This window comes from Microcaecilia unicolor, chromosome 8, assembly GCF_901765095.1.
Source record: "Microcaecilia unicolor chromosome 8, aMicUni1.1, whole genome shotgun sequence".
Taxonomy (NCBI): Eukaryota; Metazoa; Chordata; class Amphibia; order Gymnophiona; family Siphonopidae; genus Microcaecilia; species Microcaecilia unicolor.
In genome coordinates, this window is record NC_044038.1 from 129341944 (window position 1) to 129358801 (window position 16858).

Genomic DNA, 16858 nt, shown 5'->3' on the forward strand with positions numbered 1-16858 from the left:
CCCTCACCCTCAAAAAAAAAAAAGTGAATAAAAATAGGACTTACCAGCCCCTATGACAGTGTCGGATGTTAGTCAGGTCTATTAGAGCAGCATGCAGGTGCCTGGAGTAGTGGAGTGGTTGGTGAAGTACACAATGAGGGACCCAGGTCCCTATCTCTTTGTACCTGTCGCGCTTGTGGTGGAAACTGTGCCCCCTTCACCCACAAGGGCTATTGTAGTGGGGGACAGTGTATTTTGGGTGGGTTTTGGAGGTCTCAGGGAACAAGATAAGGGAGCAAAGGTGAGATGTGCACCTGGAAGCATTTTCATTAAGTTCACAGAAGTGCTCTCTAGGGTGCCCCATTGCTCCACTGGGATGTCTGGAGGACCAGTCTACTAAAAATGCTGGCTTCTCCTACATCCCAGTGGCATGAATCTTTACATTTTTTTTTGCACTTTTTTTTTTAAGTGGACCTAAAAACAAATGGTCCAAAGCACAAAACCTTGTTCGAAACAGTATTTTTGGGGAAAAAAGGACATTTCCATATCATCAAGCTGATCAATCCATAGACTGGTGGGTTGTGTCCATCTACCAGTAGGTGGAGATAGAGAGCAAACTTTTGCCTCCCTATATGTGGTCATGTGCTGCCGGAAACTCCTCAGTATGTTCTCTATCTCAGCAGGTGGTGGTCACACACAGCAGCAGCTCTGGCTAGGCCTCCAAGCCTAATTTTAGGTTTTGTTGAGTGCCTGGGGTTGCGGGCTCTTTTGAGCAAGTGCAAACCTGGTGGTGCCAGGTCCCTCCTTTTCTCCCCCCTCCCGCTGGCTCCGTTAAAAAAAAAAAAAAAAAAAATTTTGAACGTCCTTAAAGGCGTTTATTTCGACGTTTATTTAAGCGTCTATTGCAGCTACTCACTGGGACACCAGGTCGTTACAACTCGGAGCGGACAGCAGGTAATTTTTACCTTTTTATAGCGGGCAGGGGGTTCCCCGATTCTTCTCCTCGTGGCATATGGCGTCGGAGGGCGAGGGCGCAAAGGGTCGCTCCCCGGGTCGCTTGAGCGCTTCTAGAGGGGATGCGGGGGTCTTAAAGCCTGATTCGCCCTTGTTGGGTGACAGTTTCGTGGCCGATGAATGTCCCGGTCCTTCCTCCGGCGTGGCGGTTTTTCCCGCCATAAACGCCCATCCCCCGCTCCTCGCCTCCGCCATCTTGGCCGGCCACGCGGCTCGGACGGCTTCTTCTTGGGCCGCCCTTGAGGTTGGAGACATTAATGCCATGAACGCCCTTAATTTGGGCGACGGCACAGAAGCGGCTAAAGTTAAGAGCCGTTCTTCCCGCGCGGCTCCTTCGCGGAGTTTCGCGCCGGACGCCATTTTGGATGCGCAGCATGTCTCTCCCCCGCTATTGCGAGCGCCGGTTGAGGGTGCGTCTAGGGCTGTTGCCCAGGCTGCGGAAGTGCACAGTCTGGGGGGTTTCTCCCCCGAGTTTGTTTTGCTGCTGCATCAGGCCTTCCTCATGCACAACGCTGCCCCTGCTCCCTCGTCTGGTAAAGAGGTTGAGGTTCCCAGAGGTAAACGCCCTCGGGTTGATTCCCAGGCCTTGGAGGAATTTGTCTCCTCCGATGTAGATGAGGGCAGCGTGTCTGAGGTCTCCCAACGGTCCTTTGCGGATTCCTTGGAGGAGACGGATCCCCGCTCGGATGGAGCGGATGACCCCTCTGCAGCGCGGCTTTTTAGCCCAGAGGATTTGCCCAACCTGTTGTTACAGGCCATGGCCACTTTGAAGATTTCCTCTCCGGAGGACGTCTCTCCCTCAGCCCCTGTTGGCTCTGCCATTATGCTGGGGACGAAGCGCCCGCCTAGAACCTTCCACGTGCATGATGCCATGCACACCTTAATTTCGGCTCAATGGGATGTCCCAGGAGCGAGCCTTAAAGTGGCTAGGGCTATGTCCCGCCTCTATCCTTTGGCTGTGAGTGAACGTGAGGCCTATCTGTGGCCTACCGTGGATTCTTTAATCACTGCGGTGACTAAGAAAACGGCGTTGCCGGTGGAAGGTGGCACGGCCCTAAAGGACGCCCAAGACAGAAGACTGGAGGCGGCCTTAAGGTCGTCCTTTGAGGCGGCTGCTTTAAGTTTGCAGGCCTCAGTTTGCGGCTCCTATGTGGCCAGGGCGTGCCTGTCTATGGTGCAGCGGGCTTCCCCCTCGGATCATTCCTTGAGGGCTGATTGGCCGGCCCTGGAATCGGGCTTAGCCTATTTGGCAGACTTGCTGTATGATGTCTTGAGGGCCTCAGCGAAAGGCATGGCTCAGACAATCTCTGCGCGGCGGTGGCTTTGGCTGAAACATTGGTCTGCTGACCACGCCTCTAAATCCCGCCTGGCTAGGTTGCCTTTTAAAGGCAAGCTGCTCTTTGGGGTCGAGCTGGACAAAATCATGACCGATCTCGGCACGTCTAAGGGCAAGAAATTACCAGAGGTCAGGGCTCGGGCTAGTACTCGTCCCGGTACCTCCAGAGGACGGTTGCAGGAAGCCCGTCGGTACCGCCCGGGCAAGTCGGGTTCCTCTGCCCCCTCTTCCTTCAAGAGGAATTTCTCCCCCAAGCAGCATTCCTTTCGCAGAGACCGCCGTCCCGGAGGTGCTCCCTCCGGTCCTCCCCCAGGGTCTCGTACCCAATGACGGGGTCTTGGTCCACGCCCCAGTGCAGATTGGAGGACGGCTGTCCTCGTTTCTGGGCGAGTGGACCACAATAACTTCAGACGCGTGGGTGCTGGAAGTCATCAGAGACGGCTACAAACTAGAGTTCTGCCGACCCTTAAAAGACGGGTTTGTACTCTCTCCCTGCAAGTCTCCGGTCAAAGCGGTGGCAGTGCAGCAGACCTTGGACAATCTGATCCGCCTGGGCGCGGTCGTTCCGGTGCCAGAAAGTCAGCTTGGCAAGGGACGTTACTCCATTTACTTTGTGGTACCAAAGAAAGGAGGTTCTGTCCGGCCTATCCTCGACCTCAAAGGGGTCAATCGGGCCTTGAAAGTGCGGCACTTTCGCATGGAGACTCTCCGTTCTGTTATAGCGGCAGTGAAGGCAGGAGAGTTCCTGGCATCCTTGGACATCAAGGAAGCGTACCTGCATATTCCCATCTGGCCTCCTCATCAACGCTTTCTGCGTTTGCAGTCCTGGGACGACACTTCCAGTTCAGAGCCCTCCCTTTCGGGTTGGCTACTGCTCCGCGGACCTTTTCCAAAGTAATGGTGGTCATCGCGGCCTTCCTACGAAAGGAAGGGGTACAAGTCCATCCTTATCTGGACGACTGGTTGATCCGAGCCCCCTCTTATGCAGAGTGCGGCAAAGCTGTGGACCGGGTAGTTGCTCTTTTGAGCTCCCTGGGATGGATCATCAACTGGGAGAAGAGCCAGCTGCGCCCGACTCAGTCCCTGGAGTACCTGGGAGTTCGATTCGACACCCAAGTGGGCAGAGTGTTCCTGCCAGACAATCGGATTGTCAAACTTCAGGCTCAGGTGGACCAGTTCCTAGTAGCCTCTCCCCTTCGGGCTTGGGACTATGTGCAGCTGTTGGGCTCTATGACGGCCACGATGGAAGTTGTGCCCTGGGCCAGGGCTCATATGAGACCACTTCAACACTCTTTGCTGCAGCGCTGGACTCCGATGTCGGAGGATTATGCTGTGCGCCTTCCCTTGGACCCAGCAGTGCGCAAGGCGCTGAGCTGGTGGATGCAGACAGACAAGTTGTCTGCGGGAATGCCTCTGGTGACCCCAGAGTGGATTGTCGTCACGACGGACGCCTCGTTGTTGGGCTGGGGAGCCCACTGCTTGGGAAGGACAGCGCAGGGGCTCTGGTCTCCTGCAGAGGCAAAGTGGTCTATCAACCTCCTGGAACTCAGAGCCATTCGGTTTGCGCTTTTGGAGTTCATCCCGGTACTGGTGTTGAAGCCTGTACGGGTCCTGTCGGACAATGCCACGGCTGTGGCCTATGTCAACCGCCAGGGAGGTACCAAGAGCGCCCCTCTAGCCAAGGAGGCTATGAATCTTTGCCAGTGGGCGGAAGCGAACCTGGAGCAGCTGTCAGCGGCCCACATTGCCGGAGTCATGAATGTCAAGGCGGACTTTCTCAGTCGCCATACCTTGGAGCCCGGAGAGTGGCAGCTATCTGCTCAGGCGTTCTTGGACATCACGAAGCGCTGGGGCCAGCCGAGCCTAGATCTGATGGCGTCATCGGCCAATTGCCAAGTGCCGCGCTTTTTCAGCAGAGGACGGGACCCTCGATCCCTGGGAGTAGATGCTCTTCTCCAACAGTGGCCGTCACAAGAGCTTCTCTATGTGTTCCCGCCCTGGCCCATGTTGGGCAGGGTGCTAGACCGGGTGGCAAAGCATCCCGGCAGGGTAATCCTGGTGGGTCCGGATTGGCCCAGGCGTCCCTGGTATGCGGACTTGATTAGGCTCTCAGTCGACGATCCTCTGCGGCTGCCAGTGGAGCAGGGCCTGTTACATCAGGGTCCCGTGGTGATGGAGGATTCCTCCCCCTTTGGTCTTACGGCCTGGCTATTGAGCGGCAGCGTCTGAGGAAGAAGGGCTTCTCAGAAAAGGTCATCGCCACTATGCTGAGAGCGAGGAAGCGCTCTACTTCTACTGCTTACGCCAGGGTTTGGCGTATCTTTGCAGCGTGGTGTGAAGCAGGCTCACTTTCTCCCTTCACTGCTCCAATTTCTTCAGTGTTGGCGTTCCTGCAAGAAGGTCTGGAGAAAGGCCTGTCGCTCAGTTCCCTTAAAGTCCAGGTAGCGGCTCTGGCTTGCTTCAGGGGCCGCCTGAAGGGTGCTTCCCTGGCTTCGCAGCCAGATGTGGTGCGCTTTCTCAAGGGAGTTAATCACCTGCGCCCTCCTCTGCACTCAGTGGTGCCTGCGTGGAATCTCAACCTGGTACTAAGAGCATTGCAGAAGCCGCCTTTTGAACCCTTGTCGAGGGCATCTCTGAAAGACCTGACGTTGAAGGCAGTCTTTTTGGTGGCTATCACTTCAGCCAGAAGAGTTTCCGAGCTCCAGGCGCTCTCATGTCGAGAGCCTTTTCTGCAGTTCACTGAGGCAGGAGTGACTATTCGCACAGTGCCTTCCTTCCTGCCCAAGATTGTTTCTCGCTTCCATGTGAATCAGCAGCTCTGTCTCCCTTCCTTTCGTGGGGAGGACTACCCAGAGGAGTACTCTGCTCTTAAATATCTGGATGTGAGACGAGTCATCATCAGATACTTGGAAGTGACCAATGATTTCCGGAAATCGGATCATCTGTTTGTCCTGTTTGCAGGTCCTCGTAAGGGTCTGCAGGCTGCTAAGCCTACAGTGGCAAGATGGGTCAAGGAAGCCATTGCAGCGGCTTATGTGGCCGCGGGGAAGGTGCCGCCTATCCAGCTGAAGGCTCACTCCACGAGAGCTCAGGCGGCCTCGATGGCAGAGGCCGGATCCGTCTCCTTGGAAGAGATATGCAAGGCGGCAACTTGGGCTTCGGCTCATACATTCTCCAAGCATTACCGTTTGACTGTGGCTGCACGGGCGGAGGCCCGGTTTGGAGCTTCAGTGTTGAGGTCAGGGATTTCAATGTCCCACCCTGGGTGAGTACTGCTTCGGTACATCCCACCAGTCTATGGATTGATCAGCTTGATGATATGGAAGGTAAAATTATGTATAATCATACCTGATAATTTTCTTTCCATTAATCATAGCTGATCAATCCATAGCCCCTCCCAGATATCTGTACTGTTTTTATTCTGGTTGCATTTCAGGTTCAAGTTTAGTCTTCAGTTACTTCAGAAAGACTTCGTGTTCAAGTTTTTCACTTGGATTCTTCAAGAGTTAAGACGAGTTTGTGTTACAGTGAGCTGCTGCATTCCTCTCCCCTCCGTTTTACGGGGCTGGATTGAGACTTAAAATTCTGCCGGCACTCCCTCCCGCTTCGTGCGGCTGTAGGGCAGCTTTGTACCCCTCCCGCTTCGGCGGTGTTAGGGTCAGTCAGCTCCTCCCGCGGTTGCGGTTGCAGGATAAGCCAGATCCCCCCGCATCGGCGGGTGTGGTGTCCCTCCCCCGCTCCACGGGGATGAGCTGGACGGATTCCCCTCCCCCACTTGTGTGGGGATGAGCTGGGTTAATTCCCCTCCCCCGTTTCGGCGGTGGTGAGCTGGGCAGAGTGTCCCTTTGTGGGTGTAATTCTCTAAGTGCTGAGTCCTGCGGATGGAGCTTTGATATCGACATACTGAGGAGTTTCCGGCAGCACATGACCACATATAGGGAGGCAAAAGTTTGCTCTCTATCTCCACCTGCTGGTAGATGGACACAACCCACCAGTCTATGGATTGATCAGCTATGATTAATGGAAAGAAAATTATCAGGTATGATTATACATAATTTTACCTTTTTTTTCTTTTCTCAAAAATTACCTTATTTCCTATTTGGATTTTGGAAGTTTTGTGCAAAACGTCCAAAGTTGGACTTAGAGATGTTATATTGAAAATGCCCCTTCACGTAACTTTGTAAGTATAAGTACTGTGAAAATACGCCTCTGTGTAACTTTCTGTCTATATGCTTTGAAAATGAGCACCTTACTAACGTATTATGGTATGGGGAGGGGGACAGTTCAGGTATCTGTAGGTTGGAATGTGTGTGAGGTGGTGGGTTGTTCCTGGACATGTATCTCTTCTCCTCCCCTCTTTTTTTCCCTCGTCACTCCTTGCTGTTCTCCTCCTTTCTTCCACTTCCTTCTTTCCACTGTGTTATCACAGCTTTCATTTTATGAAAACAGGTTTCTCATTAGATCCCACACTTTTCTATGGCACTTTTTTTTTTTTTTAATGCGGTAGGTGGTAGGCTCTGCTCGCCATCACATGTGACCTCAATCTCTGCCACTGTTGTTTAAACAGCCTTTAGTGTTGGCAGGGTTTGTGGACCCCAGTAGCACCTGTAACATTTTCTGCTGCCACACAGACACTGTCCTTTCAGCAGCCAAAGTTTGTGTGTGTGGTGGTGGGGTTTGAGATATGTACTTCTGAAAGTAATCAAAATTTGAGTCCCTCAATTTGAAAAAGTGGGGACTAAAACAGCAATACTAGTAAACTCAGCCCAGTGCTATAATTTATTTCAATATCCCAACACGGCAGGGTATGCTACTCATCAAGAGTGGGTAAGAAGCCTCGGAGGTGACTCACTTTTTACACTAGGAAACTAAGTACATAAGTATTGCCATACTGGTACAGACCAAAGGTCCATCAAGCCCAGCATCCTGTTTCCAGCAGTGGCCAATCCAGGTTGCAAGTACCTAGCAAGATTCCAAAACAGTATAATACATTTTATGCTGCTTATCCTAGAAATAATTAGTGGATTTTCCTTGAGTCCATTTTAATAATGGCTTATGGACTTTTAGGATCCTCAGGAGCTTAGTCGAGATTGGGTGGCAGAGCCAGTGGTGGGAGGCGGGGATAGTGCTGGGCAGACTTATACGGTCTGTGCCAGAGGTGGTGGTGGGAGGCGGGGCTGGTGGTTGGGAGGCGGGGTAGTGCTGGGCAGACTTATACGGTCTGTGTTCTGAAGAGGACAGGTACAAATCAAGGTAAGGTATACACAAAAAGTAGCACATATGAGTTTATTTTGTTGGGCAGACTGGATGGACCGTGCAGGTCTTTTTCTGCCGTCATCTACTATGTTACTATGTTATCCAAACCTTTTTTTTTTTAAACTCCACTAAGCTAACTGCTTTTACTGTATTCCTGGCAGCGAATTCCAGAGTTTAATTACACATTGAGTGAAGAAATATTTTCTTCGATTCGTTTTAAATTTACTACATTGTAACTTCATTGCATGTCCCCTAGTGCTAGTATTTTTGGAAAGAGTAAACAAGCGATTCCTGTTCACTTCACTCTTTATTTTATAGACCTCTATCATATCTCCCGTCCGCCATCTTTTCTCCAAGCTGAAGAGCCCTAGTTGCTTTAGCCTTTCCTCACAGGGAAGTTGTCCCATCTCATTTATCATTTTCATTGCCCTTCTCTGTACCTTTTCTGATTCCACTATATCTTTTCTGAGATGCAGTGACCAGAATTGCAAACACTGTTCGAGGTGCGGTCGCACTATGGAGCGATACAAAGGCATTATAATGTCCTCATTTTTGTTTTCCATTTGTTTCCTAATAATACCTAACATTTCTATTTGCCACCTTAGCTGCTGCCGCACATTGAGAGGGTTTCAACGATGACACTTAGATCCCTTTCCTGACCGGTGACTCCTAATGTCGAACCTTGCATTACGTAGCTGTAGTTTGGGTTCCTGTTTCCTACATGCATCACTTTGCACTAGTTCACATTAATTGTCATTTGCCATTTGTACGCCCAGTCTTGTAAGGTCCTCTTGTAAGTTTTCATAATTCTCTTGCGATTTAACAACTTTGAAGAACTTTGTGTTGTCAGCAAATTTAATTACCTCGGTAATTACTCCCATGTGTAGATCATTTCTAAATATTTTAAAAGAAAAAAAACTGTGGTTCCAGCACAGACCCCTGTGGAACCCCACTATCTTCTGCATTGAGATTATTGACCATTTAACCCTACTCTCTATTTTGTATCTTTTAACCAGATTTTTAATCCACAATAGAACACTACCTCCTATCCCATGACTCTCCAATTTCCTCTGGAGTCTTTCATGAGGTACGTTGTTAAAATGTCTTTCTAGCTCCCCTCGAGATCACCACTCTTCTCAACTCGTCACACTCAACTCGCAAACATATCAAATAACCACTCCCTCCCCATCCCTTTATTCCTCCCTTTCCCGTGCTCCAGAACACACATCTGGAACGTCACATCTAGTGCCTCTCCAGGTTCCCCCTCCCCTCAAATGGAAACCAAACAATAAACCAATTCCCAGCACCCATTATTAACCACCTACAGGGTGTCATCAAACTCTCCCACACAACCCCAGTAACCCCATAACAAACATATGCTCCCCAACCTCCACCATTGACTTGTGACAGCAATAATCCTCATTTGCACCTGATATTCCCCAGTCATACCAGCCCTCATGTCCTATTCATGTAGCTTGTCCACTGCTGTTCAGCTGCTCCAAAAACAGTTTAGCTTTTTCCACCGAATGCATGATACGTGTTGTCCCATTCCAGGTCACTCTCAGCACAGCCAGGTATACTAAAGCAAACCGCACCTTCTGCTGGAATAGTTGTGAACATATCGGTGCAAACATCTTACACTGTGCCGCCACCCCGGCCGAATAATCTTGAAAGCAAAGGATGTTTTTTGATAGATACATCAGTGTTTTCCCCGACCTCAGCACCTGTAAAATCTCCTGTTTCTGGCGAAAATTCAACAGCCGAAGAATAACCACTCTGGGCCGTGCCTCTAGCCTCGTGCCACGTGGGCCCACTCTGTGCCCTCTCGTTCTGCAGAGACTTGAAGTTCCCATCCAGGGCCTGTTCTTTAGGTATCCACTTTTCTAGAAAAGATATTAAGTCTCTATCTTTCAGCTCTTCAGGCAAACCAATTAACCGCAAGTTGTTCCTCCTCGAGCGGTTCTCGAGGTCTTCCACCTTCGCTTCCAAGGCTGCTACTGTTTTCCTCAGCTGCTCGTGGCCGCCTTCCAGCTTTGTAGCGCGATCTTCCACCGCATTCACTCGCTCCTGACAGCTCACTAAGTCCTTGGTAAACTCACCAAATTGGCCACTTAGGGTCTCCAATTTCAAGTCTATAGGTGCCAATCGTCTTTCCAACGATGTCTCAAATACCGCCGACATTTTGGCTGTTATTTCTGCTACCCAAGCAGATGATATCGAGGAGTCCGCCGGGCTGGACGGCGCCGCCATTTTGTCTTTCCCTCGTGCCTTTTCTTTTTGGGCGGATTTCGTTGCCATCTTCCCCCTCCGGGAAATATTAACAACTTTCTTACACACCCCTACTTCAGCGCTTCTTCTGGGTTTGAAAAATATCAGTGGAGGTGCGATATTCAGGGAGCGGGGAACCCCGAGGAACGGAGCAGCTCTTACCGGCGTCTAATTCCGATCATGGCACCACGTGACCTCCATTGTTAAAATGTCTTTTGAAAATCCAGATACACAATATCGACCGGCTCACCTTTATACACGTTTGTTTACCCCTTCGAAGAAAGAGATTGGTGAGGCAAGATTTCTCTTCACTAAATCCAAGTTGGCTTTGTCTCATTAATCCATGCTTTTGAGTATGCTCTGTAATTTTGTTCTTTATCATAGTCTCTACCATTTTGCCCGGCACCGACATGGGGCTCACCGGTCTATAATTTCCTGGATTGCCTCTGAAACCTTTTTTTTAAAATTGGTGTTATGTTGGGCCACCCTCCAATCTTCTGGTACCATGCTAGATTTTAATGATAAATAACATATTACTAAGTGTAGTTCTTCAAGTTCAATCAGTACTCTGGGATGAATACCATCTGGTCCAGGTGATTGCTACTCTTCAATTTGTGAAATTGTGCCATTACATCTTCCAGGTTTATAGAGATTTCATTTTGTCGGCTTTGAATACCTTTTCTGGCACTGGTGTATCTGATTTAATTTCTCTGCTATGGCTTTGTCTTCCCTGAATGCCCCTTTTACCCCTCGGTCATCTAGCGGTCCAACAGATTCTTTTGCTGGCTTCTTGCTTTTAATATACCTAAAATAAATTTTACTATGTTTTTTCCTCCAGCGCAATCTTTTTTCAAAGTCCCACTTTGCCTTTCTTATCAGTGTTTTGCAATTGACTTGCTATTCCTTATGCTGTTTCTTATTTTCATTCGGATCCTTCTTCCATTTTCTGAAGGATTTTCTTTTAGCTTTAATAGTTTCCTTCACCTCACTTTTTAACCATGCCGGCTGTCGTTTGGTCTTCCTTCCTCCTTTTTCAATACGTGGAATATATTTGGCCTGGGCTTCTAAGATGTTGTTTTTGAACAGCATCCCCTGGTGGGCTGGTCCTGGCTATAGATTTACTTCTAGCTACACCAGCGATAGCCTAGTGCCTCACCCAAATCATCGGCTTTCACGTTAAACCCACAGTCTTTTTACTTATATTCAAATTTTAATCCATAGATTTATACATTTAATTTTTTTTTTAATTATCATGTATCTGAAGAAAAAACATTTTTCAGGACATTCTCCCCTCCTTTCCCCTCTGCTGTGTTGTAATATTGAAGTAAATTGTAACGCTGGGTTTAGTTAACTAGTACTTCTGACCTTGAGACAGACTGACCCTTGACAGTGGGCAATTTTGTTGGAGTAAATATGTTTAAACCGTTTTTCTGAGCACACTCTTGTCATGTCCTTACTATATTAAAACACTGTACAAATATTTCTTATATAAAGATCTGTACCATCAACCTGATTTAGAAATTGATAATGATAAGAGTCTCTAAGTAGAGTCTTTATAACAATTTAACACTATTGCAAGTGAAAAATCCAAAATTACTTTGCAGTAAACAAAAAAACAAACCTATAGACTGTATTGCTTCATGCCAGCTTGTGGGCGATGCTTTCTGCTTTTCAACAGCTTTGACTACCATTGTAGGAATACCTTTATCTTGGCTGTGTCCTCTGATCTTGTTAACCTCCCAATTATCTTCCCTTTCCAGCCCAAAGAGTTATGAAGAACATAGGAAAAATATCTCTTGCCCAGGTCCTCTGTTGCTAGTGTTTGCTTCACCCTTGTCCCTACATTGTGGCTTCATCTTCTCCTTTCATAGGCTGGTGGGCAGCTTCGTACATGTATGAAAGCTGTCTGGGGGGGGGGGGGGGGGGAGAGAAACGCTACACATGGCTTTCATACACGCACAAATGGAAAAAAAAAAAAAAGCCCTGGGGGATTATTTGTATTCCATGGTTTACTTTTTTGCTACAAATCTGGAGTCTCCTTAGCAGTCAGTGGCCAGGATTGAGAATGTTGGGGGCGAAGCTCAGAAATTGGCTTTTATAAGTTCTGTACAAATCAATGGAGCCTCATAAATATGAATAGAGCTGGTAAGCCAATAGAAGGAGCATGGTGGGGAGAGCAACAGTCTTGCGGTTCCTGCAGGTTCGGGTCTTTTGTTGACCAAAAAAAAAAATTGGCCAAGGAAGTTGTGTGTGGATTGCAGGAGACTGGAGTACAAAGTGAAGCTTGAAGTTTTCTCCTAGTTTTACCTGGTGAAAAGTCACTGTGGAGCCGCGTCCACACTGACCATGCGCATAGCAGCCATGTTTGCCGATTGACCGCTGTGCGCATGTCCTGGCGTTTTCCCTACAGAGCTGCATGGTAAAAGTCCATGCAGCTCATTTACTAGCGATTTCTTTAGAGAATCGCTTGCTATTTCCACCTCAGTAATTTTTACTGAGTTGGAAATAGCAAGCGGTTGTTTCCAGGGACTTTTGTGCATCGGCCCCTCAGTGAAGGTACCTGATCAGAAAATTGAAATTCTTATTATGCTCGAGTTCATAACCTTTTTTTTTTTTTTCAGCACTATAAGAAAGTTTCTGGATAATGTAATTACAAATACCCACAGTAAAGCAAATTTTTAAAAATTCTTTATGAAATTTTACAATGCAAATAAACCACAGCAGGAATTACCTGCTTAAAGAAACGCACTCTTAGCAAAATGAGACCTCCAAACTTATAGAAAAAATTAGTAGTGCAAAGACAGTCCACCATAAGGTGGGAGAATCCAATGGAAATAAAGCCCTTGAACCAGGACTACCCAGGAAAAAGAAAAATGACAAATTATACTGAATGAGAGAAACAAATACACTTGTATTGAAGCTTATTAAACAGTTACACTTCCAGAAACAGGATTTTCTTACCATCCAGAAACAATTTCAACTGATCAGGGTCAAAAACATATACTTATTAGAGGAAAGTGTCACAAAACATTTACAGGGAAAACAAGCACAAGCTTGGCCCTAAGTGAAACCACCTGTTGCCTCAGTAAAATAAATTTATTTCTTCTTTATTGTTTACACTTAGTTAAATCAGGAAAACAGAAATCAGGAAAAATCCACAGTGTGTCCTATAAACAATTATTGCGTGTGGAGAAAAGCATATTTTTAATCGGAGTCATGCTCCATTACCAAAATACCATGTGTAGATCATACAGATTTCATATGTGTAAATGTACAAAGGACTTCACAGTAGACCGGCAAAAATCATAAAAATTTGGAAAATAAAATTGATAGGACAAACAGGAAACCAGGGAAGATTCTGCAGCATACTTCATACAACGTCAAAGTCCTAGTAAAATCTAGAATGATTTAAGTTTTATATTGCATGCAGAGGATGAAGCACTTTATTTCCTTGTCTTAAGTATACAGGTGTCTCGTTTTTTTTGCATAATCACTTTGACTAATCACTTTTGAGAGTCTATTTTAACAGATCTCGAAGCACTTTAGGTTTTTAACCAGTATTGTCAAACTCTGAATTATGAAATCTGTGGGTGGGCTCAAAGGTGGAGAGAGGGGAGGAATGCAAATATTGTGAATGTGAAGGGGAGTGGGATCTTTATGCTAGCGGGAGGAAACTGCTAGGCCAAAAACAAGTTGCAGTCACTTCTGTAAATATACTCAAGGCATGAGCAAAGGGGGGGAATTTTAAAAAATAAAATCCCACAAACTTAGGACCCTTCCTTAAGTAATAATTTTCTTCACGATTTTGGTAAGGGTTTTTTTTTTTTTTTTTTTTTAACAGAGTTCAGTAAAGACTAAATTACTGAAAAATGTTTTCCTATGTTAATGAGATCTTTCCTCCTTTGCTACTTTTCCAGGAGATATAATGAGGACTTCCTCAGGAGAGTTTGCTGATGACCCTTGCTCTTCTGTGAAACGAGGGACTATGGTGCGAGCAGCCCGTGCTTTATTATCGGCTGTTACACGTCTGCTTATTTTGGCTGATATGGCTGATGTCTATAAACTGCTTGTACAGTTAAAAGTTGTAAGTAGAATATTTCAGTTAAATAGACACAAGCTTCCTTCTTCTCTTTCCCAATTTGCTTATCCACGTTATTTTCAGCTTGTTCTCCTCCACCAGAGTTACCCAATTACATGAACCTGAAATGACCCTTCTAATGACCAACAGCTTTTTAATAGAACCAACCTCTTGGGCTGTCTTTTGAGTGTTCTCGCTCAGATTTTTACTTGTGGGCAAGAGAGACATGGCTTATAAGAGTCTTTTAAAGAGCGTATTTCCATATTTCCTTTTATTTTATGTTTATATATTTAAAAGGCAAGGTCATAATGAGTGGATTATTGCTGAAAAAATGGCAATTTGGGTAATGTTTTCATATATTCAAATTTTATTCTAGGTATCATTTCCTTTTCTATTTTTAGAAGGTATCTTTTATGAAATACTTGTTCTCAGTTTTATAGATTGTGACTGTTATTTAAATAAATGCTCTGAAGATTTAAATGAAATTAGGATGAAATTTCCATAGGGGGAAAACCAGGTGACAGTCTGGAAGTAGTCTAGAAAGGACCAGAGGTTCCAGATCCCCCCTCCCCCCCCCCCCCCCCCCCAAAAAAAAAATATGCAGATATGTTTCTGTGGGCAAGGTCAGATTAATACTATATTGGGCCCTAGGCAAATATACATTTATGGGGTCTCTACCATGGACCCCCCCCCCCCCCTCCTTTAGAACAAAGGAGTTGCCCTATTGGGTTAGACCGAAGGTCCGTCTAAGCCAGTATCTTGTTTCAAGTAGTGGCCAGTCCAGGTTACAAGTATCTGGCAAAGTCCTAACAAGTGGGCAAGATCCCTTGCTATTTAATCCCAAAGATAAGCTGTGGCTTTCCCCAGGTCTACCTTAATAAGGTTTATGGATTTTTCTCCCAAGAATTTGTTCAAACCTTTTTTTTAAACCTAGCTACGTTTAACTGCTTTTACCACTTGCAGAAGAATTTACTATACAAGTGTATTCTACTATTTGTTTTAAATGTGCTGCTGTGCAACTTTCATGGCGTGTCCCCTAGTCTGTACTTTTTGAAATAGTAAAAATTTTTCATACTTACCTGTTCTACTCTAGTCATGATTTTATACATCTCTATCGTGTCTCCTTCAGCCGTCTCTTCTCCAAGCTTGAAGAGCCCTAACCTCTTTAGGCTTTCTTCTTCTGTCTTCTTAATCATTTTGGTTGCCCTTCTCTGTTCCTTTCCAAGGTTTTTTTTTTTTTTTTTCTGAGATGGGGTGACCAGAATTGCACTCACTTCTTAAGATGCAGCCTCACCATGGAACAATAGAGACATTATGGTGGTGTTTGTGATGATATTGTTATATTCTCTATTCCTTTCGTAATAATACCTAACATTGTGTTTTTGGCCACTGCTGCACACTGAGCAGAAGATTTAGCACATTACTTCTGATGTGTAAAGCTCTGTGAGCTGCTATATCACTATACTTTCTGATCTTATTCCATATATTCCCCTCTTGTGTTCTTACATCCATTGAATGACCACAAGGCTTTCTTCTTCATGTTATGAGTTGACATCATGCAATCTTCATCTATTCCGACCCTCCACTTATACCTCATACGATCACTATACAACTTTGTATTTGTTATCCACCAACTGGGCAAACGCCTTTGACGGTACTACTTAAGCCACATTGAGCCTGCAAATAGGTGGGAAAATGTGGGGTACAAATGCAGCAAATAAAATAAATATGTCAGTGCTGCTTTTTCTTCATTGTCCCAGCCCTGTGGAGAAATATTCTGCTCTCTTTGAGCAGAATTCTCATGGCCAAATTAAAAACCCATTTATTTAGTATAACATTTGGTGAGCTGGGGGGGGGGGGGGGTAGGGCATTGAGACGTGGTACCCTGAGCGAGTCATCAGTTTGTTGCATTGTGTAATTGTACTTTTTTTTTTTGTTACATTTGTACCCCGCGCTTTCCCACTCATGGCTGGCTCAATGCGGCTTACATGGGCAATGGAGGGTTAAGTGACTTGCCCAGAATCACAAAGAGCTGCCTGTGCCTGAAGTGGGAATCAAACTCTGTTCCTCAGTTCCCCAGGACCAAAGTCCACCACCCTAACAACTAGGCCACTCCTCCACTCCTTGTCTTTCCTATGCAATATATGCATTCTTTTCTTTTGTATTTTATAACTTTTAGATGGTAAACCGCTTGGTCTGGTGCATCAGAAAAGGCAGTCTAGGAAATCTGAATAAATGATAAAATGATTATCCATGATGATCCTTAAATACTTTTCCTCGATGGTAACTCCTAATGTGGAACATTGCATCATTTAGCTGTAATTTGGATTTTTTCAATATGCATCGCTTTTCACTTGTCCGCATTACATTTAATTTGCCATTTGAATGCCTAGGCTTCTAGCCACCCAAGGTACTAGCCTAGTGGTTAGTGCAGCTGACTTTGATCCTGGAAAACTGGGTTTGATTCCCACTGCAGCTCCTTGTGACTCTGGGCAAGACACTTAACCACTCCATTGCCCCAGGTACAAATAAGTACCTGTATATACTATGTAAACCACTTTGAATTCAGTTGCAAAAACCACAGAAAGGCGGTATATTAAGTCCCATTCCCTTCCCGTCTCTCCCTGTAACTTTACGCAGTCTACATGTGATTTTACAACTTTCAATAGTTTTGTGTCATCTGCAACTTGATCGCCTCAAGGAAAGTTTATTTTGTTATACAGCCTATTATAGTAACAGCTAAGCAATTAGCAATAAAAATAAGTTAAAAGTTGGAAAAAAAGTTACATGCTTCAAATAAGAACAAGAAAACAGAGTGAAGGGGGAGGTTGGTTATTCAAGAGAGACCCACGACAGCAAATAAGGAGCTACAGATATGTTCATAGCATATTTGGTGAAAAGATGGAGCATTTAGGATGCTGATTGCA

At 46.1% G+C, this 16858-nt stretch overlaps 1 protein-coding gene across 2 annotated transcripts in view; it reads left to right on the plus strand.

The window, feature by feature from the left end:
- Positions 1-16858, plus strand: part of CTNNA1 (catenin alpha 1) — a 449363-nt gene that overhangs the window by 130556 nt on the left and 301949 nt on the right. Inside the window, exons 1-2 of one of the 2 annotated variants that reach the window (XM_030212634.1) lie at positions 13586-13661; positions 13771-13937. The exons of the other annotated variant lie outside the window; for it this stretch is intronic. Coding sequence (XP_030068494.1) covers positions 13779-13937 — 159 coding nt within the window. The 5' untranslated portion in view covers positions 13586-13661; positions 13771-13778. Of the gene's footprint in view, positions 1-13585; positions 13662-13770; positions 13938-16858 lie in introns of those variants that run through there. 2 annotated transcript variants of the gene reach the window in all.